Below are 23,918 nucleotides of genomic sequence, written 5' to 3'. Positions count from 1 at the left end.
CCCTTACCATCCTGACTGACAAAGGCAGCTATGTGTTAGAATTTGTCTCCTCCATCTTCTCTGGATTTATAGCATCAAAGTACAAAGACTGAATGTTCATCTACTATATAATTGTCTAAGGGTCACTTCCGTCTTTCTGTCCTGTGTCTGTCTGTCACGGATATTCATTGGTCGCGGCCACTGTCTGTCATGGAAATCCAAGTCGCTGATTGGTCGCGGCAAAAGAGCCACGACCAATCAGCGACTGGCACAGTCCGGAAGAAAATGGCCGCTCTTTCCTCCCCACAGTCAGTGCCCGGCGCCCGCATACTCTCCTCCGGTCAGCGCTCACACAGGGTTAATGGCAGCATTGACCACGGTATAATGCACTCGTTTAACGCTGCTATTAACCCTATGTGACCAACTTTTTACTGTTCATGCTGCCTATGCAGCATCAATTGTAAAAAGATCTAATGTTAAAAATAATAATAAAAAAAAATAAAAATAGTTATATACTCACCCTTCGTTGGCCCCCCCTGGATCATGAACCGGCCTTTCCCGCTCCTTGCGACGCCTCGGTGACCGCTCCATGCATTGATCTCGCAAGACCGCAATGCACTCTTCAGACCGGAGCGCGCGAGGAGCGTCGGTAACCGCTTCGATCCGGGGGCCAACGGAGGGTGAGTATATCACTATTTTTTATTTTAATTCTTTTTTTTAACAGGGATATGGTGCCCACATTGCTATAGACTGCGTGGGCTGCGCAATGTACAACGTGGGCTGCGCAATGTACAACGTGGGCTGCGCAATGTACAACGTGGGCTGCGCAATGTACAACGTGGGCTGCGCAATGTACAACGTGGGCTGCGCAATGTACAACGTGGGCTGCGCAATACACTACGCATACATATTCTAGAATACCCGATACGTTAGAATCGGGCTACCATCTAGTCTTTAATAAGTCAATTGGAATAAGTTATGAAATAGCCTCCTTATCCTCAGGAGTGCTATGGGTAAGGAGATTGGACAGAACAGACATGTCTTTAACCAAATTAAAGTCTGCAATGTAAAATATTACTTTATGGTGGAGTTGGGCGGTGCAGAGCACTGACTCGGCCTGACTGTCACTATCAAGGGTAACATCACTCCACTGTGACTGAGACAAGTGACATGCCATAAATTCCATTACCCCCTTTTTTTCCCCCTCCCACAAATACTCTTGCCAAAGACAAAGGAGGCAAATTGTGAGTTACAATATACCATAGCTGTAGACAGTCATCAACCGCACATCCAAAACTCGTACATCATTCTAGAGAACGTAGGCAAAAAAGCTGTGACCTCGTTTTGGTTCTACTTCAGCCTGGACATCTGGTGCCTTTGGTGGGGATGCTACTTGTGGCTCTCACATTCTTTGCTGTGATGAAGGGTTTTTGCACTTTCACATCATCCATTGCTACTTTTTCTTTTATTGTACACAAGTATAACTGTTTCTAAAAACTCACAATATTCAATAACTATATTTATATTCTCACTGATCTGTCACACTGTCTGTTGCTCCTACCTCTCCCCCTATCCATTGAATCTGTCTTCAGACTACAGCGCCCATGTTCTATCTTCAGTGCTGCAGTTGTTCAGCGAACTGGAGTACTTGTCCAAATGTTTGTCACATATCAAAACACCAGCAGTATTGTTTTGATATGTGAAATGGAAAAACACTTGTTGTTCATTTAGAATGGAGGATCCGAATTGTCAGTGAAAAGGGGGGGGGCCATGGGTTGTATGCTGCTTGCCACTAGGAGACTGACACAAAGTTAGCTCTTCCTCTGCAGTGTACACCCTCGTGCTGGCTCCCAGAGAACCAGTTCTTACTTAGTGTCTGTAGGAGGCACATGGGAACTTCAGACCGAAAGTTCTTTATTTTTACCAATTTTTACATTTTTCCGAGTGGAATGAAGGGGCAACGGATTCCTATCTCCCCGAACCATCAACAGGCGAGCACAAAGCACGGGTTTGTGTCCCCCAATGAATTGTTCGGAGAAAAGGATTTTCTCAGATCGCCTCTATGTAGCTGAATTGCAGACTTGCTATGAGCGCCGTCCAAAGGGTGGTGGTCACAGCAATCCGGCATCAGCAACCCTAGGTTGTCATGCCGACTCATTGATGACCCCCGATCATCTGACGGGGTCACCGGTACGCGCATTTCCGGCCGGATGGCTGGAAGCACTTGTTAAATGCTGCTGTCAGCATTTAACTAGTTAATAGGCTCGGGTGGATTGCGTTTCCACCCGCGCCTATTGCGGACACATGTCAGCTGTTCAAAACAGCTGACATGTCCTGGCATTGATGCGGGTTCATCGCTGGAGCCCACACCAAGCTTGGGATACTGCCATCAGCATAATAGTACATCTGATGGCAGTAAGGGGTTAAAAGTCCATCACCACCAGCATAGGGCACCAGACTTTCTCCCTAGGACCCAAATATACATTTTCTGGTCTCCATCTCTTCTGAAGAATTTCCAGATGGAACACGTCGGGAGCAATATGGGGCTCTGATAAGCATGGATCCCACAAAGTTTATTTGTTGGTTGGGTAATGTGTGGCAAGAAATTTTGCCCCCCTTCCCACCCTTCTCCTTTTTGCTGACAAGATTCTCCATTCTATATGAAAAACAAAGGGATTTTATCTGTTTCAATCCATGAACATCATCGTAGAAATTTGGGGAGATTGTTCCCATTACCCTATTTTATATATCTGCTAATTATGGTTTGTCTAGCTATACTCTATTGTTTTTGGATGTACAGGTTGGTCTGTTTCACATATCTGACTGAATACAATATTGTCGATATCTAGCTATACTGTATCCCCTTTGTGACGGAGCCAATTTTTTTCAAATCTGACATCTATCACTTTATGTATTAATAACTCTGGAATGCTTCAACATATCCCATTGATTTTGAGATTTGTTTTTTTCCGTGACACATTATACTTTATGATAATTGTAAATTTAAGCTAATGTTTTTCATTTTATGAAAAAATCCAATGTTAAAAATTATCAATTTTTAAACTTTAATCCAGTCCTGCCACACAAAAACATTAATAAATAACGTTTCCCTCATGTCTGCTTTACATCAGCACCATTTTTGAAATTTTATTTTTGTACTCATTTTAGAAGGTTTAATAATGTACCAGTCATTTTTCATTTTTTCAAGGAAATTGACAAATCTTATTAGAAACCTGTTCAGTTTGGAGTGACTTTGGGGTCCTATTTATTGAAAACCCCTAAAAGTGATACCATTTTAAAAACCACACCCTTCAATGTATTCAAAATTGCTTTCAGGTAGTTTATTAACCCTTCAGGTGCTTTTCAGGAATTAATGCAAAGTGACCTGACAGGATGAAAAAATTGATTTTTACCATCGCTAGCTTCTGAACAGGCCACTATACTGTAGATGGAAAACTTTAAAGTCATTATTTGGTCATGAACTGCCATAACAAACATCAGAACCACATGATCAAGATCTCATGGTGCAAATGATTGAAGAGGGAGCACCCACACTGTGTTAACCATTTAGATGCTCTAGTCAGTATTGACAGCATCATCTAAGGGGTTAAATGGTTATGGTTGGTGCCGATACTGATCGTTTTCTGATGCAGCAAGTTGTCAGTTATAGTGTACAGCCGACAGCTACAGGATTGTCACCAGTCGGAGGATTGCTATTCTCTTACATGGCAGGTCACTAAAAACACATATTGGTGGTCATTAAGGGGCTATTGTATGTCTTCTCTACGAGGACACAGGTTTTTTTTCTGTTTCACATCAAAACACAATACTGCTGGTGTTTTGTCATTTGCTGTTTGTTTTATCTAGTCTCGTTAGCCTGAGGGCACTTTTAAAATTATATTATATTATTAAAAGTCATATTTTGTTATTGAACTGTAAAATGTCAATCTAATTGTAAATTGTTTGAATTTGCGGGGAACCTGCAAGTTTTATGAAAATCGACATAAAATGCATTCACTCCTCTCTATAAGCTAGTATTTGAAATCAAACATGGGATCATTGATTTAACAAACATACTGTATATTGTGCTTAAATCTGTTGTCGAGGGTGGGGGTAGGGCACCGCTAACCTTTTTGTTTTTTCCTGATTTAGCACAAATGCTGCAGCGGTCCCCCCATCAGTGATTTTATTTAAATTTTCTTAAACCTGCTAACTTTTTATTAAACATTTTAGAAAGTCCGTATTACAAACATTTTTGCCTCACACAACCCTTCACACCATTCTCCATTGCACCCGTATCCTAACGTTTATAAACTGCTTATGAACAAGGTAAGAGTGCCAAGTCCAACAGAACAATACTGTTAAACCGCTGCATTCACAAGTATACAATTGTGTCCATTAAAAAAGTAAATGCTGTACCTTAGGGTCCGAATGTAACATGGGGAGGGGCAGCGGAGGAGTGGGATCACACTCCCAGGAGGCAGGAATCTGGGAAACCACGTGGTCCCGATGCTTAAAGTGAATGAATATTCATTAGCCGCTTCCCCACCCACCTGTCAGCGCCGAGCAGTGGGCGGGGAGCAGCAAATGAATGTTCCTTCACTTAATCAGCGGACCCACAAGGTTTCCCCAGTGCTGGATTCCTGCAGCTACTCCGTGATCTGTGTCCGATGGAGAAGGAGGCGGCAGGAGCAGGGTGCCATAGGAGGGATCGCAGTTGCATACCTCACAGCACAGCACGGGCTATGCTGATGCTGAGTGCTCCCGTGTAGGACCTGTGGTGACATAATGAAGAGGTCCTGCAGACACCGCACTAGAAACAGTGCAGCTTCCTCTTACAAGACCTGTGGTGAGGTAATAAGAGGGCGGGCTCTGTGCGGTCATGTGACGCTCCAGCCCTTTATTACCTCACCCAGGTCCTGTAAGCTGTAGAGAGAGATACTTTTGGTTTCATAGCTTGGCTGGCTGCAGGACCTGCATGAATGTGAGCACAGCCTGTACAAGTAAGACTTAATTAAAAGGTTAGTAACTACAGCACATAAGAAGCACTCTGCCACTACTGTGGTGAAATATAACTCCCAGCATGCTGTAGGATCTGCAGGACATGCTGGGAATTATAGTTCTCCCATGGTATATTAAAGCAGCACTCCAGTGTTATTTTTCAGTGCTTGAGTGGTGCTTTAACCCCTTTCTGACATATGACGTACTATCACGTCGAGGTGGGGTGGACCCGTATGACCACCGACGGGATAGTACGTCATAAGTGATCGGCCGCGCCCACGGGGGGAGCGCGGCCGACTATCGCAGCTGACATCCGGCACTATGTGCCAGGAGCGGTCACGGACCGCCCCCGACACACCGCGATCAAACATGATGGCGATGTGCCCGCGGTGCAGGGAAGCATCGCGCAGGGCGCGTTGCTGTGAGGGTCTCCCACCTCCCTCCCTGTAGCAGGCCCGGATCCAAAATGGCCGCGGCATCCGGGTCCTGCAGGGAGGGAGGTGGCTTACCAAGTGCCTGCTCAGAGCAGGCGCTTGGTAAGCCTGCAGCACTGCAAGTCAGATCGTTGATCTGACAGAGTGCTGTGCAAACTGTCAGATCAACGATCTGTGATGTCTTCCCCTGGGACAAAGTAAAAAAGTTAAAAAAAATTTTTTCCAAATGTGTTAAAAAAAAAAAAAAAAAAACCTAAATAATGAAAAAAAATATATATTATTCCCATAAATACATTTCTTTATCTCAATAAACAAAAACAATAAAAGTACACATATTTAGTATCGTCGCGTCCGTAACGACCCGACCTATAAAACTGGCCCACTAGTTAACCCTTTCAGTAAACACCGTAAGGGGGGGGGGGAAAACGAGGCAAAAAACGCTTTATTATCATACCGCCGAACAAAAGTGGAATAACACGCGATCAAAAAGACGGATATAAATAACCATGGTACCGCTGAAAACGTCATCTTGTCCCGCAAAAAACGAGCCGCCATACAGCATCATCAGTAAAAAATAAAAAAGTTATAGTCCTCAGAATAAAGCGATGCAAAAATAATTATTTTTTCTATAATATAGTTTTTATCGTATAAAAGCGCCAAAACATAAAAAAATGATATAAATGAGGTATCGCTGTAATCGTACTGACCTGAAGAATGAAACTTTAAGACTTGAAGCTTTATTAATTTTACCAAACACGGAACGGTATAAACGCCTCCCCCAAAAGAAATTCATAAATGGCTGGTTTTTGGTCATTCTGCCTCACAAAAATCGGAATAAAAAGCGATCAAAAAATGTCACGTGCCCGAAAATGTTACCAATAAAAACGTCAACTTGTCCCGCAAAAAACAAGACCTCACATGACTCTGTGGACCAAAATATGGAAAAATTATAGCTCTCAAAATGTGGTAACGCAAAAAATATTTTTTGCAATAAAAAGCGTCTTTCAGTGTGACGGCTGCCAATCATAAAAATCCGCTAAAAAACCCGCTATAAAAGTAAACCAAACCCCCCTTCATCACCCCCGTAGTTAGGGAAAAATTAAAAAAATTAAATGTATTTATTTCCATTTTCCCATTAGGGTTAGGGCTAGGGTTGAGGCTAGGGTTAAGGCTACAGTTAGAGTTGGGGCTAAAGTTACGGTTAGGGTTTGGATTACATTTACGGTTGGGATTAGGGTTAGGGGTGTGTCTGGGTTAGAGGTGTGGTTAGGGTTACCGTTGGGATTAGGGTTAGGGGTGTGTTTACATTAGGGTTTCAGTTATAATTGGGGGGTTTCCACTGTTTAGGCACATCAGTGGCTCTCCAAACGCAACATGGCGTCCCATCTCAATTCCTGTCAATTGTGCATTGAAAAGTCAAACGGCGCTCCTTCCCTTCCGAGCTCTCCCATGCGCCCAAACAGTGGTTTACCCCCACATATGGGGTATCGGTGTACTCAGGACAAATTGTACAACAACTTTTGGGGTCCATTTTCTCCTGTTACCCTTGGTAAAATAAAACAAATTGGAGCTGAAGTAAATTTTTTGTGAAAAAAAGTTAAATGTTCATTTTTATTTAAACATTCCAAAAATTCCTGTGAAGCACCAGAAGGGTTAATAAACTTCTTGAATATGGTTTTGAGCACCATGAGGGGTGCAGTTTTTAGAATGGTGTCACACTTGGGTATTTTCTATCATATAGACCCCTCAAAATGACTTCAAATGAGATGTGGTCCCTAAAAAAAAAAATGGTGTTGTAAAAATGAGAAATTGCTGGTCAACTTTTAACCCTTATAACTCCCTAACAAAAAAATGTTGGTTCCAAAATTGTGCTGATGTAAAGTAGACATGTGGGAAATGTTACTTATTAAGTATTTTGTGTGACATATTTCTGTGATATAATTGCATAAAAATTCAACGTTGGAAAATTGCGAAATTTTCAAAATTTTCGCCAATTTTCCGTTTTTTTCACAAATAAATGCAGGTAACATCAAAGAAATTTTACCACTATCATGAAGTACAATATGTCACGAGAAAACAATGTTAGAATCACTGGGATCCGTTGAAGCGTTCCAGAGTTATAACCTCATAAAGGGACAGTGGTCAGAATCGTAAAAATTGGCCCGGTCATTAACGTGCAAACCACCATTGGGGGTAAAGGGGTTAAATATAAGCCCTGTGCCCCAATTCTTATACTCGCTCTCCCTTCATATAGTACTTCACAGGCACCACACTGGTCCGGCAGCACCATTTCTACCTGTGGCTTCCAACATAACATACTATTATCTATAATATAACGCTGGGAGCGTCACTCTGTCCAAAGCCTTTATAGACTGCGCAAGAACCGGCGCAGTCTGGCCCCCACAGAGTGACGCTCCCAGGAGATCGCGGTATGCGTAAACACTGAACGCACACCGCGATCTCCAACAGAGAAGCAGGGACTGCCAAGAGGTTAAGTATCGGCTATATTCACCTGTCCCCGTTCCAGCGCTGCGTGCGGCTCCGTGTCCCGGTCCTCGGCCTCTGACGTTCAGTTCAGAGGGCGCGATGACGCGCTTAATGCGCGCCGGCGCCGCCCTCTGACTGACCAGTCACAGCCAGAGGACCCGGAAGATGGCGGCGCGCAGCGGTGGAACGGGGCCAGGTGAATATAGCAAGTGCTGGGGGGCCTGAGCTGGCGGCGATACCGGCACCTGACCCCCACAGCGCACCGGTGTCCCCGCCTGCTCAGGCCCCCCCAGCACTCGGCATATATATATATATATATATATATATATATATATATATATATATATATATATATATATATTTATATTTATATATATATATATATATATATATATATATATATATATATATATATATATATATATATATATATATATATATATATATATATATATATATATATATATATATATATATATTGCAGCAGCATACGGGGCATAAACAATGGAGCATCTTATGGGGCCATAAACCATAATGGAGCAGTGTACGGGGGCATATACCATGGAGCATCTTATGGAGCCCATAAACCTTTATGGAGCAGTGTACGGGGGCATATACCATGGAGCATCTTATGGGGCCATAAACCATAATGGAGCAGTGTACGGGGGCATATACCATGAAGCATCTTATGGGGGCCATAAACCTTTATGGAACAGCGTACGGTGCATACACTATGGAGCATCTTATGGGGGCCATCAACCTTTATGGAGCAGTGTATGGGGCATATACTATGGAGCATCTTATGGGGGCCATAAACCTTTATGGAGCAGCGTATGGGGCATATGGATGGGAGCAGCACATGACAGAACGGGGGCGCAGGATGGGAGCAGCACATGACAGAACGGGGGCGCAGGATGGCAGCAGCACATGACAGAACGGGGGTGCAGCACATGACAAAATGGAGGCGCAGGATGGGTGCAGCACATAACAAAATGGAGGCGCAGGATGGGTGCAGCACATGACAGAACGGGGGCGCAGGATGGGTGCAGCACATGTCAGAACGGGGGCGCAGGATGGGTGCAGCACATGTTAGAATGGGGGCGCAGGATGGGAGCAGCACATGACAGGATGGGGACGCAGGATGGAGCAGCACATATCCGGATGGAGACCATATACCAATATAAATGCTCGCCACCCGGGCGTAGAACGGGTTCAATAGCTAGTATATAATAACACCACATATAATAGTATGTTATTTATGTTATTAAATATTTTACCACGTTTTTTGCTTCTTTATATTTTTTTCCCTATTTTCCCACCTCCAAATCCTGGGTGCGTCTTATAGTCCGGTGCGTCTTATAGTCCAGTGCGTATTATAGTCCAGTGCGTATTATAGTCCAGTGCGTATTATAGTCCAAAAAATACGGTGACTAATATGGAAAAAGGCAGGATATAAATCAGAACAGTTCTTCTATTAGACTCAATACCGCTCGGGCCGAGTATTAGAGAGTTACAGAGTAGGAATCTGCACCAATAGGTTTTTTCAAATCTCAAAGTAGTCTCCTTAACCACGTGGGGCTAAATTGAGGCTATCAAGCCAGAGTGCCAAGATATCGTCAAGTTTTTAGTGGGTCCCTCTTTTGTGGTATACATGTATTTTAAGACGTATAGTATTAATCAGTGTTTCAAAGCGGCCATTGCTCTGGCTGCACATCTGCCAATCAGTGGCCCAGTGGTCACACGACAGACCACTGGTATCGGCACTTACTGATCCTGCAAGTAATGCAAAGGCAATCGAGGCAGCACAACGTTCTCTAGAATTGTTAAACTAGTTTTAATTATAGGACGTTATCCATAGTGAAAACTAAGGTGGAATTTAACCCGGACCATTTGTGCTGTATGTCACCACTGCTGCCAGATGTACAATTTTTATGTTTTTTTTTTTTTTCTGTAGAAACTTTTCTAAGAACAATTGTAGAGCAAAAAAAAAAACCCTTCAGTGTGAGTCAATTTCCGCTCCATGCTACTGAGGATGTAGTTTGCGGAAAAGTAAATTCCTGGATATATTTGAACTAATACCGAATACAGTTCTCCCCTCATATTCCTCTTGTGTATGCTATGGATTTTAACCCCATTATAAATGAAAAATATTCTCTAAAGAGTCTTTGTCATTGAATAAGCAGCAGCTATGGAATCTGTGATTTGAGCACAAAGTCTGTATTGTAGCTGTGAGGAATGTGCATGGCTCCAAAGCTGCTGTTAAAGTATTTGAAGATTTGGCGTTTTTTTTTTTAATGTTAAAGGGAGTCCTTATTACTGATAATGGTCACTGGGTTGAATTGTATTTTCTGTATAAAACATTCACTAGCTGGAAACCTTTTTTTGGCCTTTTAAAGTCAGAAAGGCAGAAGGGAGATCTCCAACGTCTCCAACTATCTTGATTTCTGTATGAGCCTTTCTGTATCTATGCTGAAAGTTACCACTATGTAGGGACACCCTGAATGTGCAGCATTACAGGGGAGATCTGTGTTGCTTTTCTCATGGTTATATGAACAATGTAGGCTTGATTCCGGTTAAATATGGAGCTGCTGGAGTAGAAGAAACGACTCTATAGGTACCGTAAATCCTCACAGCTTTTAAGTGTCTGTCTGACTCTGTGTATTTAATTAGAGACTTAAAGGGCATTTATACTGCAAGATAATCGTGACCGAGCCTTATTAAAAAGGCTTGTTGTATGATCATCTTGCTGTGTGAACAGGCTGCCAAACAACCCGGGAATGAGCAAAGTGCATGTTCTTTGGGTGATGTAATCTGATCTTTTATGCAGCATTAAAAAAAAATCATCATTCTCCGCTGAGAACAATGGCAGCCTATGCACACTGAGCGATCTAGGGTAAGGGTACCGTCACACAGTGGCATTTTGATTGCTACGACTGCATGATCCGTGACGCTCCAGCATCGTAACAATATCGCTCCAGCGTCGTAGACTGCTGTCACACTTTGCAATGTACGACGCTGGAGCGATAATTTCATGACGTATGTGCGATGTAGAAGCCGTTGGTTACTATGCGCACATCGTATACAATATCGTGCACACCCTTGTTACACCATGCGATCATGCCGCCACAGCGGGACACTAGACGACGAAAGAAAGTTTCAAACGATCTGCTACGACGTACGATTCTCAGCGGGGTCCCTGATCGCAGGAGCGTGTCAGACACAGCGAGATCGCTGGAACGTCACAAATCGTGCCGTCGTAGCGATCAAAATGCCACTGTGTGACGGTACCCTAAGACCACTGTGTTTGTTTGCTATGATATGCCTAAGTAAATCATCATGTTAGTTTGTGTAAACAGATGCTAAGGCTCTCTTCACATGTCTGTAAAAAAACAGTACCAGAAAAAAACAGTGGCATCAGTGTTTTGCATCTGTGTTTTTCAGGTATTGCAGAAGAAAAATAAATTACAAAGCTTCTCCAATACTTTGTAATGTTAAACACATACAGCACACTGATGCGATCTGTGTGCTGTACGTGCTTTACATGGACCCATAGGCTTGCATTGGTCCTTGTCATCTGTGCTTCCTGTGAAAACACAGGCATGTCTTCGTGTGTCAATGTAAACCACACAATCTGTGGAAAAACACGGACATGTGAATAGCAGCATAGATTATAATGGGTACATGTGGCATCAGTGAAAAAACAAAACGAAAAAGGATGCAACACGTACTGCACAAGGATAAATGTTACCCCTTAAACTCCCAATCCAGAGCATTTTGTCTAGCTAAGGCAACGTTCACACTAGCATTATGCTAGTTCGCGTCGGGCGACGCAGCGGCGACGCATGCGTCATGCGCCCTGCGCCCCTATATTTAACATGGGGGACGCATGCGTTTTTGTTTGTTGCGTTGTGCGACGCATGCGTCTTTTTTGCCGCAAGCGTCGGACCAAGAAAACGCAACAAGTAGCATTTTTCTTGCGTCCAAATTTCGGCAAAAAACGACGCATGCGTCGCAAAACGCAGCGTTTTTGCGTGCGTTTTGGTGCGTTTTTGCGTGCGTTGCGTCGCCGACGCAGCGGCGCACAACGCTAATGTGAACGTAGCCTAAATCAGTTCTCATACTTTGCACTGATGAGGGCCAATAGCCCGAAACACCGTGTCTGCACATTGCGTTTCTGATTTGGCTTTTATCCATTCATATTGCAAGACTTGTTAAAGGGTTGATTGTGACTTGTAGGATCGCTGCTAAGAGGTGGCGCTATGGAGTTCAAGTCCTCTTGATCTCTGAAGAGGCAATTTGCATACACGTATTGCATACATGGACATGTATAAGGGGCCTAATATAAACCCTTTAGAAGCGGCCATCACCTCTTCTGGAAGATGACACTTTAGAAGCAGCCATGTTTTTCTTTTGCAGATTAACATTTTAGAACCAACAGTATCTTCCATTGTCTGAGCCGCATAATACAAAGACATGTACTTTTACAGATCTGATGTAGAACCATATCCAGCCCACCCCCACCACATACACACACAGTTGGAATCTCTCCAGATTTTGAGCTCACTGTGGTAGAATGAAAGTGAAACCTGTTGCTGTAATAATGCAGGAAATCATCTGATTTCAGATCATTCATAATCTGCCTCTTTTCTTTTTCTCAGAAGTGATGGGTCCTCTTTGAAGAGGACCTGTATTGTTTGCTGACATGTATGTTTCAGTAAATCCTTGTGTATATATGAAATACAAATTTTAGAGTGCATTTATTTTTGTGTTGTCCATTTTAAAGGGAACCTGTGAGATATAAATACTGTTAAATAGGGCCTGCGCTGTGCGTTACTATAGTGTATGTAGTGTACCCTGATTCCCCACCTATGCTGAGAAATACATTACCAAAGTCGCCGTTTTCGCCTGTCAATCAGGCTGGTCAGGTCGGGTGGGCGTGGTGACATCGCTCTTTTCTTCCCCAGCTTTCCGTTGGTGGCATAGTGGTGTGCGCATGTCCAAGTTCCGAATTCCCTGCGCGCACGTGAAGAAACAGCGCGCGATCTGCACTGTTATCCCTTTCATCGGTGGGGGCGGCCATCTTCCTGGGGCCGTGCGTGCGCAGATGGAGTGCTCTGCTGCACGGGGCTTCAGGAAAATGGCCGCGGGATGGCGCGCGTGCGCAGAAGAGATCGCGGCGGCCATTTTCCCAAAGCAGAGTTTGCATCTCGGCCATTTTCCTGAAGCCCCGTGCAGCAGAGCACTCCATCTGCGCACGCGCGGCCCCAGGAAGATGGCCGCCCCCACCGATGAAAGGGATAACAGCGCAGATCGCGCGCTGTTTCTTCACGTGCGCGCAGGGAATTCGGAAATTGGACATGCGCACACCACTACGCCACCAACGGAAAGCTGGGGAAGAAAAGAGCGATGTCACCACGCCCACCCGACCTGACCAGCCTGATTGACAGGCGAAAACGGCGACTTTGGTAATGTATTTCTCAGCATAGGTGGGGAATCAGGGTACACTACATACACTATAGTAACGCACAGCGCAGGCCCTATTTAACAGTATTTATATCTCAATCTGAAAAAACGGGGTGACAGGTTCCCTTTAAAACCACAAATCTGCAGGTACTCTGACTGCAGACTTCTGAAGCTTCATGACACATGCACTGCCTGCGGTGAGGATTCTCCAGTGTCCATGTCGGGAATGGTGGTCAAATGCAGACGCCGGAGAATCCTCACACCGTGCGGTAGATGCGATGTGAGGATTCACAAGTCTGTTGTCACAGTGACTGCAGACTCGTCGTTTTAGACCGGTAAACCACTTTAACTCTTGTCTGCCGTTCCTAGTGGGCATAAACGTTCCCTTTTGTCTGTGTCCCTCCACCGTCTGATTTTTCACAGTCCTCTCTGATTGGTTTAGGGACATGCACTTTGATAAAGGGAAGTGATAAAACTCATTTTAAAGAGAACCCAACGGCTGATACATGCTGCCCAATCCGCGAGCAGCATGTATCTGACACCGGCTGTATGATTTCAGACAAATTGAGTGTTTTGACCATAACTATAGCAGATGCACACATCCGTGCTTTCAGGAGCACCTAATATAATGGTTAAATAGTACCTTCATTTGATCTAGTTTTTAACTTCTTTTCAGATTTCATTTGATGGAATCTATGCAAACATGCGAATGGTTCACATTCTTACTTCAGTTGTGGTAAGCTCCTTTTGCATGGATTCTGCCTTGTTCTTCATAGCATTAGCTAGCTGATGGAAGCCTTACATAGTTTTAGTCCATTTTGAGGTTTCAAATGCAATGTAAATATTTCAGTTTTGTATTTAAAGGGACTTAAAGACCTGAGCTATTTGGAGACTTGAGCTACAGCTGCAGTCCAAAGCAATACATTGCGTTTCATGGAATCTTATGGACTACAGCCGTCGCTCAAAATGAATGTATAACAGTACAAAAATTCTTCATGCAACTGTAACTACAACATTTATAGTACATGCAAAACAAAAAACGTTGCAACAAGTGGTTTTTCTTGATAATTTATCCAGTATTTCATTCAGTTTCTATACAAATAATAATCACCGCTGTGAGCAAATCCTCCAGATTGCAGTACCGGCTTCAACAAGCTTCCGACTTGCAGAAAAATCCTCGTTGTGGTCATACCTGTGCGGATGCGCTCTTTCATGAATAGAGCAGGAGGGCAGAGACACTGACCGACGATGAGGGAAGAACACCTGCAGCGATGTTTAGGGGACGTCCACCTTTCTCAAGCCTGCAGTCTTCTATTCCTTCCTTATAACGGCACGCACCACGTGACCCAGCACCAATCCGGTCAACAGGTAATAAAACATATAAATCCAATTTAGTACAAAACAGCTTGTTTACATCCATCAATATAGAGAACCATAATAATACCTTTTCACAATTGCATTACAGAAAGCAAGTGTTAAACAAAAACGCATTTCATGTAATATTTACAAAAATGCATTAAAGTTGCATCTCATGTAACCCTTTTGGGGAAATCGTATCAAGAGAAAACATCCAATGTACTTCTCTTTGTAATAACTCTTCAAGCACCATCCATTTTAATTGTGAAAGCATGTGTTTGTTTCCAAAAAAGTGTCTTTATACTGTCGTTTCACCAAATCTATTTTTTCAATTTTTTTCCCCTCCTCATTACTTTTATTTGGTCTCTTCTGTTTTTCACCATAATTCTGATTGCAGAGCGATGTTCAGCAAGTCACACCTTACACTGCCTGACGTTTGGCCCACTTATCCCAATCATTGAATAAAAGCTCACCGACACAAAAAGAGGACTTAAAAATCCTCCATAAAAATTCAAAAAAGTCACAGAGAAGAAAAGCAGAGATGTTTTACCTGCTGAAGCCTCCAACCAAATGCACCAGCAGGGCGCAGCGGACCCGATAAATGATGGCAAACACACAGGTGCAAAAAATACCGATGAAACAACCACTTTCAATCCAGTGTTGGCTGTTTGGCATTAGTGCACAAAAAGATAATTTTTTGGAGGATTTTTAAGTCCTCTTTTTGTGTCGGTGAGCTTTTATTCAATGTTTAGCGTTAGGACTGGCAAATTGTAAGGACCCTTGACGTGGGTTGCCAGCTTACTTATAGAGGCTCCAATATAAACTAATACCTTACATACATTGATATGTGGTTTTCTTTTTGCACTTTATCTTGCAGGGCGCAGTCGGACCAAGATGGCTCTGTAAACTATTGGCCCCTGTTCGCACAGCATGCATTTTGTATCAGTGGGCAGCCCGCCTGTATGTGCGTTACTAATAGGCTGTAAACCAGATGCTCTGCATTGTTTGGGTGAATTATGCCATATACAGACTAGTATCTCTTATCTTTTTGTGCACTAATGCCAAACAGCCAACACTGGATTGAAAGTGGTTGTTTCATCGGTATTTTTTGCACCTGTGTGTTTGCCATCATTTATGGGGTCCGCTGCGCCCTGCTGGTGCATTTGGTTAGAGGCTTCAGCAGGTAAACATCTCTGCTTTTTTCTCTGTGACTTTTTTCACATATCCCAATCCACGTAAGGACTAAAAAATATGTATGTATGTATGTATATATATATATATATATATATATATATATATATATATATATATATATATATATATATATATATATATATATATATATATATATATATATATATACATACACACATACACACACACACTCACACACACACACACACACACACACACACACACACACACACCGTATATACTCGAGTTTAAGCCGAGGTTTTCAGACCATTTTTTTGGGCTGAAAGTGCCCCTCTCGGCTTATACCCGAGTCATACCCGGGGGTCGGCACAGGAGGGGGAGCGGAGGCTATCTAATTATACTTACCTGCTCCCGACGCGGTCCCTGCAGTCCCCTGCTTCTTCCAGCGCTCCATAGGGGTGGAGCCGCATATTCATTACTGTATATGAGCGGTGACGCTGCCCGCTCAATACAGGAAGAAGATGCCGGGGAAGAAGCAGGGACGCAGCGCCAGGTAAGTATATGGGGAGGGGGAGTGACGCGCGATAGTCACCTGCTCCTCGTTCCGGGTGTTGCTCTGTCTTCAGCAGTGACGCTCAGGTCAGAGGGCGCGGTGACGTAGTCTGTGCGCGCCCCCCGGCTGATGAACGTCAGTGCCGAAGACGGAACCGCACGAGGAGCAGGTGACAGTGCCGGGGTCCTGAGCGAAGAGAGGGGGAGTATGTGATTTTTTTTTTTTTTTTTTTATGGCAGCAAAAGCATATGGGGCAAGTGACTGTGCAGAGCATCTTATGAGGCCATACTTGTGCAGCATTATATGGGGCAAGTGGCTGTGCAGAGCATCTTATGGGGCCATATTTGTGCAGCATTATATGGGACAAGTGGCTGTGCAGAGCATCTTATGGGGCCATACTTGTGCAGCATTATATGGGGCAAGTGGCTGTGCAGAGCATCTTATGGGGCCATATTTGTGCAGCATTATATGGGGCAAGTGGCTGTGCAGAGCATCTTATGAGGCCATATTTGTGCAGCATTATATGGGACAAGTGGCTGTGCAGAGCATCTTATGGGGCCATACTTGTGCAGCATTATATGGGGCAAGTGGCTGTGCAGAGCATCTTATGGGGCCATATTTGTGCAGCATTATATGGGGCAAGTGGCTGTGCAGAGCATCTTATGGGGCCATACTTGTGCAGCATTATATGGGGCAAGTAGCTGTGCGGTGCATCTGTATGGGGCCATAACACTTGTGCAGCACTATATGGGGCAAGTGGCTGTACGGAGCACTATAATGAAGCCATAACACTTGTGCAGGATTATATGGGGCAAGTAGCTGTGTGTAGCATCTCTATGGGGCCATAACACTTGTGCAGCATTATATGGGGCAAGTAGCTGTGTGGAGCATCTGTATGGGGCCATAACACTTGTGCAGCACTATATGGGGCAAGTGACTGTACGGAGCACTATAATGGAGCCATAACCCTTGTGCAGCATTATATGGGGCAAGTAGCTGTGTGTAGCATCTCTATGGGGCCATAACACTTGTGCAGCATTATATGGGGCAAGTAGCTGTGTGGAGCATCTGTATGGGGCCATAACACTTGTGCAGCACTATATGGGGCAAGTGACTGTACGGAGCATCTTATGGGGCCATAACACTTGTGCAGCATTATATTGGGCAAATATCTCTATGGAGCATCTTATGAGGCCCTTATTACCCTTTATGCAGCATTATATGGGACATATTTTAATATGGAGCATCTAATGGGGCCCATCAAACTTTATGGAGCATTATATGGGGCTCCTGATTCAATATGGATATTCAAAAACACTTAACCTTCTGATGTCTCAATTAATTTTACTTTTATTGGTATCTATTTTTGCTTTTGAAATTTACCGGTAGCTGCTGCATTTTCCACCCTAGGCTTATACTCGAGTCATTAAGTTTTCCCAGTTTTTTTGTGGCAAAATTAGGGCGGTCGGCTTATACTCGGGTCGGCTTATACTCGAGTATATACGCTATATACCACATTGGTGGAATTACATTTACAAGAAACATTTTATTGGTATTTTTGTGACCATAATGGGGTGGAATATGTGGTCACCTTTAAAGGGAACCAGTTGCGTCATTTTTTAGCAACTAAACTGTCCCCAGTGTGGTGTTAGTGATGCAATGTGCATCAGTAACACGTTTTCAATCAAAATGGCGCTGTAATCTTCTCCAAAAATTGCTTTGTATAGATATATATAGTACGAAGGAAGAAATGATTCAGCTCCCGGCATGACTGATATCGATAAAGCAAGTAGATTCTTTATTCCAATTTACTTAAAAACAGATAAGCATCCAAACGATATTCATACATCGTCCATGGTAGAAGACATGGGGAACACTGTGAAAGACATATGATCAGACTCACACGGTTTGTCTGATGATCATTTCTTTCCAGGTGTTCCCCCTGTCTTCTATCATGTACTATGTATTAATATTGTTTGGATGCTTACCTGTTTTTAAATCAATTGGAATAAAGAATCTACTTGTTTTATCGAGATCAGTCATGCCGGGAACTGAATCCTTTCTTTCTCCGTATTGCATTGGGCGCCTGCAACAGTGCTGCTGACAAACTCTCGGATCTGACACAGCTGGTGGAGGGTGAGCTGGTTTTCCACATATTATGTGATGGATATATAGAACCTTCTCTTTCAGTCATGGGCTTGTGCTTCATTTTCTTCAGTCATGGGCTCGTCATATTGATAACGCCCACACACTCTGTTTCGTGGTGCGCTGACATCGAGAGAATCTGCACTAAAATCCCACGCTTGTGCAAAGTCGAATGGCTCCCTGCTTTTGCACAGTGTCAAGCTTGGTCTGTGAGCCCATGACTCCTAGCGGCTACGGTGCATGCTCATAGTCGATGAAGCTAGATACATACACCCAGATTTAGTGCGCATGCGCAGGGAGCCGCTCTTCGATGTGCAAGCGTGAGAGTTTGGAGGAGTGACGTCGGCATACACCGGAACATCAATCAGAGTTCTTGGGCGTCAACAATATGATGAGCTAGTGACCGAAAGAAAAAGAAGCACCACCCCTATGACTCAAAGTGAAGGTACTATATACACTAGTAGCCAAAATTGTGGATACACTTCAAATTTGTATCTTTTTTTTTTTTTTTTTTTTTTTTTTAAAGTTTTTAGCATGCAATCATACAAATTGTTCATAACCGTAATGCCAAAGTAGTCTAAAGTAGATTAGAACACCTCTACATAAAAAATATATATCTCATTACTTCTATAAGAACAACGGAATGGCAGAATCAAAATATCACGTCCTAATATGTTAATTTCATGCTATCGTTGTGTTCTTTCTTTAGTGTTGTGTAGGGCAGGAGTGTCAAACTGCATTCCTCAAGGGCTGCAAACAGGTCATGTTTTCAGGATTTCCTTGTACTGCACAGGTGATAATTTAATCACCTACACAAATAATGAGTTGGTGATTAAATTATCACCTGTGCAGTACAAGGAAATCCTGAAAACATGACCTGTTTCCAGCCCTCGAGGAATGCAGTTTGACACCCCTGGTGTAGGGCAGTGTTCCCCAACTCCGGTCCTCAAGACCCACCAACAGGTCATGTTTTCAGGATTTCCTTAGTATTACACAGGTGATACTTGCATCAGCTGGACGACCAAGAATCCCATCACCTGTGTAATACTAAGAAAATCCTGAAAACATGACCTGTTGGTGGCTCTTGAGGGCCGGAGTTGGGGAACACTGGTGTAGGGTATCCTTTAGCATCGATAACAGCTTTGCATCGCCTTGGCATTGATTCAACAAGACTTCTCCGGTTCTCTGTGGTTATGACATGGTTCCAGAAACCGATAACAGCTGCAGTCAATGCTTGTTTGTTAATTTTGACAGGATTCAGATCAGGTCTGTGCATCATGAATATATTCAGGATATACAGCAGGATGTACAGAAATTCAGAACATCAAGAATATAATTTAGACTTATTTAAAGTTCCCTCAAAGACTTGTATTCTCCCAATTCCATGCCAGGCCATACAGCCCCATATCATAACACTCTCAGCATGTTTCATTGTAGCTGTCATACACTCTGGAAGGCAGTCTTCCTTTGCCCTTCTCCGAACATAACGCAATCTGTCACTACAAAAAAATTGATATTCTCGTTTCATCGCTCCAGATTACTTTTTCCAATCTTCAGTTGTCCAGCTAAGATGTTCTTTGCCCCAGGAAATTCTCTTACTACTCTGTTTAAGATTTAGGAATGGCTTTTTCCTTGGCATTTTTACGGCGCATCCGCTGCCCCATTGTAAGGTGCGGGGAGGTGGGGGCGGAGTTCCGGCCGCGCATGCGCGGTCGGAAAAAGCGGTCCGTCAGGAGGAAAAAACGTTACATGTAGCGTTTTTTTCTCCCGACGGTCCGCAAAAGCACGACGCATCCATCGCTCGACGGATGCGACGTGTGGCAATCCGTCGCAAATGCGTCGTCAATGCAAGTCTATGGGGAAAAAACGCATCCTGCAAGCACTTTTGCAGGATGCGTTTTTTCTGCAAAACGACGCATTGTGACGGATTGCAGAAAACGCTAGTGTGAAAGTAGCCTTAGGGATGCGCCGGAAAAATGCATCCGCTGCCTCCATTGTGCAATGCAGCAAACGCTAGCGTCGGAATCTCTCCCCGACGCATTGCGACGGGGCGATTCCGACGCTAGTGTGAAAGGAGCCTAAGTTTGATGCTGCAACTATCAGCAAAACGTGAACACGGCTTTTGCACTCCAGAAGCAGTGACTCCACCATCCATCTTCCCAGCAATTTCTCTGAAAACGGTATCCCTCCTTCCTCAAAACAAAAGCCGTAGCTTTTTTAAATTTTTTTAGAGACCAATCAGACCTTTTTGTGGCTGGCATGATTTAAAACAAAAAAAAACAACCATTCAGGAGTTTGTGAGCTCAAAATAGACATTTATAATTATTCAGTTAAAAAATAAATATAAATATTAATAAAATACAAGAAATAAAAATTCTCAATGTTTGTAAAGAAATTAAAGCCTGTAGGATCTTTACGGAAAGGATCAAGTGACAACTGTAGCTTTAGAACGCTATTTTTAATTTAATACCGACATAACGAAACGTTAATATAACTAAAAATTTGAGTTTTACTCAGAGAACGAAGTCCAGTATTTATTTCTTGTCAAAATTCTAAAAACTACTGACAAAATATTAAAAAAAAAACAAGTCTCCCGATATCTTTAGTAACAGATTGCGTGCCTGGGCAATAAATATAATTACGTAATCAAGCAAGTAAGATCGTCGAAGGTTCCAGAAACCTCGAAAATTATTAAAAACTTAGTGTATCCACAATTTTGGCCATTAGTATATCTATGCAAAGTGATTTTTGGAGACACAGGCACCATTTTGATTGAGGACAACACACTGGGGATAGTTTGTTGCTAAAAATGACATGACAGGTTCCCTTTAACTGTGGAGCTACATTTCTGACAGTTCATACATGGATACATTAGACCTCGGTTTTCCTTTTCAATAAATGAACTTAGGGGGATGTTTAAAAAGTTTTTCATCGCCATGAAAACCAGAACAGACGTGAGAAAGGAAAAATAAATTGGTTGAAGACAGGTGTACATTTATCTCCATGTTTGATGAGCATTCTATTTTGATTAAAAGATCTATCAATAAATATTGGAGTTTGTTGCAGCATGGTTGACTTTATAAACATTCCCCTAAGTTAATTTACTGAAAAAGAAAAACACTGTGCAACAATTTGGTGCGGTCCGAAAAAAGTACAGTAATCCAAAATTGCCAAAACAAGCTTTTTTTTTTTTTTTTTTTTTTTTTTGAGACCTCGTAACAAAGGTACCAATCCATGTTTGAACTGTCAAAATTATAGATCCATAATTAAAGACTACCACATATCCCGCCCCACTATGGACACAAAAATAACAAATGTTTTTCTAATTGCAAAAGTGTAATTCCGCCAATGTGGTATTTTTATATATTTTTTTTTAAATGCCCATGTAAGCCAAACGTCAAGCAGTGTAAAGGTGCAACTTGCTGAACAAAAAATCGTTGAAATTACAGCTACCCAATTTTGGAAACCTAAACACATGCTTTCAGAATTAAAATGAATGGTACTTGAAGAGGTTTTAACAAAAAAAAAAAATCAGATAAAAGTTATTACAAAGAGAAGTATATTGGATGTTTTGTATTTATACGATTTCACCAAAAGGGTTAAATTATAGATGTAACTTTATTGTAAGTTTGTAAATATTACATGAAATGCGTTTTTATAGAACACTTGCTTTCTATAATGCAATCATGGAAAGGTATTATAAGGATATGTGCCCACGGTCCGGAGTTGGTTTGACGCTGTGTAGCATCCAGATGTTACAGCATAGTGGATGAAATTTCAAGAAATTCCATGCCCACTATGTGTCCACAGATGCCCGCGGAGACTGACATGTGGCGCGTCTCTCCAGACAGCAGCATGTCAATTTCTCTTGCGGAGACGATAGTAGAATGTATAGGATGCAGTAATTCCGCACGGTTCAGTGAACACATGCAGCTTTACCTGCGTTCAATAGGCGGCAGCACTTTGGATTCAGCTAACATGATATGTCTGGTGCCTGTATTGGTGCTGGGTCACGTGGTGGGCGCCAGTATAAGGAAGGAATAGAAGAAAGATTGCAGGCTTGACAAAAGGGGAGGTCCTCCGAAACGTTGCCACAAATGTGCTTCCCTCATCAGTCAGTGTCTCTGCCCTCCTGCTCTATTCATGAAAGTGCGCATCTGCACAGGGATCACCCACACCGAGGATTTATCTGCAAGGCGGAAGCTTGTTGAAGCCCGTAAGTTATTTCTAATATATATATATACTATAGTCAGTTGGTGTGAGTAACTTCTATGCGGCTATTTTGTGTGGTAGTTTAGTATTAAATGAGCCATTTTTTTTCTTCAGTTTTTGGGTTACATTTATAGAGGTAATCATAAATGTCTGATAGGTGTGGTGTTTTCATAAGGCATCTCCAGTGTGTTTTTGTTTTTTTTTTTTAATTGCAGCTCTAGATTGGTGCTACTAATCCCCTAATTACTAAGTTCCCTGCCACAAGTATTATATTTGCCACTCGCTGTCTTCAGCTCTTCCCAGTGCTCCTCTAGTCTTGTGCCGACATCTTGTGACCACAACTTCTGATTGACTTGAAGTCGGAGATGACGGTCTCAAGCTCTCGGTGCAAGTCTGAGAGCGAGAAAGAGACACTCATAGTTGCATTGAAAAGTGACCTCAGAGACCAACTGGAGCAGCGGAAGACAGCGGATAAGTATAAGACTAGGTTCAGGGACCTTGTATATGACATTACTAGTACTATTCCAGCACTGCAATATAAAACCAAAAACGCAGGAGTAGTGCCTTAAGCCCCCATGTATGATCGTTTTATATACAGTTATATCAAATATACTTTATGTATGGATTAAATAAACATGGAATGTAACTTTCTTCGCAATCCTGAGTGTTTTTTTAATGGATTGGGGCATGTGCTAGGTTCCGTTTTGTTGCCCTCTGAACCATTCTTTAGTTTAGACTCCCAGCTTTCCTTTTATGTGAGCCTTCTTTCTGCTGCTTTTCAATATAAAATGACATTCACAGCAGCTTTTTTCATTCCGTAATTGTTTTTTTCCGTCTTCCCTTTCTTCTCTTCTTCTTAGGGTTCAAAGTGTGAAGTACATGTGAAAAATGGTAGTGTGTATGAAGGTGTTTTTAAAACCTATAGTCCTAAGGTAAGTGAAGTTATGTCCATCAACTGGTATAAAATAACCATATAAAATAGGGGGAAAAAAATCCTGCCATAAGGCAGCTTTTTGCCGCTACAGAGCATTTCAGGTATTTCATTCTGCAGTGTTATGTAAATGCAGTACAATGATAACTTGGTGACAACATTTTTTTGGTGGTCATCCATACAGGGGATATAAAATGTCTAC

The 23,918-nt window shown here is 42.7% G+C and overlaps 1 protein-coding gene across 26 annotated transcripts in view; it reads left to right on the top strand.

Annotated features, from left to right (window-relative positions):
* Positions 1-23,918, top strand: part of ATXN2 (ataxin 2) — a 121,687-nt gene that overhangs the window by 32,095 nt on the left and 65,674 nt on the right. For 25 of the 26 annotated variants that reach the window (XM_069754984.1, XM_069754952.1, XM_069754942.1 and 22 more), the window contains exons 3-4: positions 14,041-14,100; positions 23,646-23,717. In XM_069754984.1, coding sequence (XP_069611085.1) covers positions 14,041-14,100; positions 23,646-23,717 — 132 coding nt within the window. The remainder of the gene's footprint in view (positions 1-14,040; positions 14,101-23,645; positions 23,718-23,918) is intronic. The other variant, XM_069754958.1, reaches the window with a different exon arrangement.

This window comes from Ranitomeya imitator, chromosome 1 (assembly GCF_032444005.1).
Source record: "Ranitomeya imitator isolate aRanImi1 chromosome 1, aRanImi1.pri, whole genome shotgun sequence".
NCBI lineage: Eukaryota > Metazoa > Chordata > Amphibia > Anura > Dendrobatidae > Ranitomeya > Ranitomeya imitator.
Note: the sequence above shows the minus strand (reverse complement) of the source record. Positions and strands in the feature narration are given on the sequence as shown.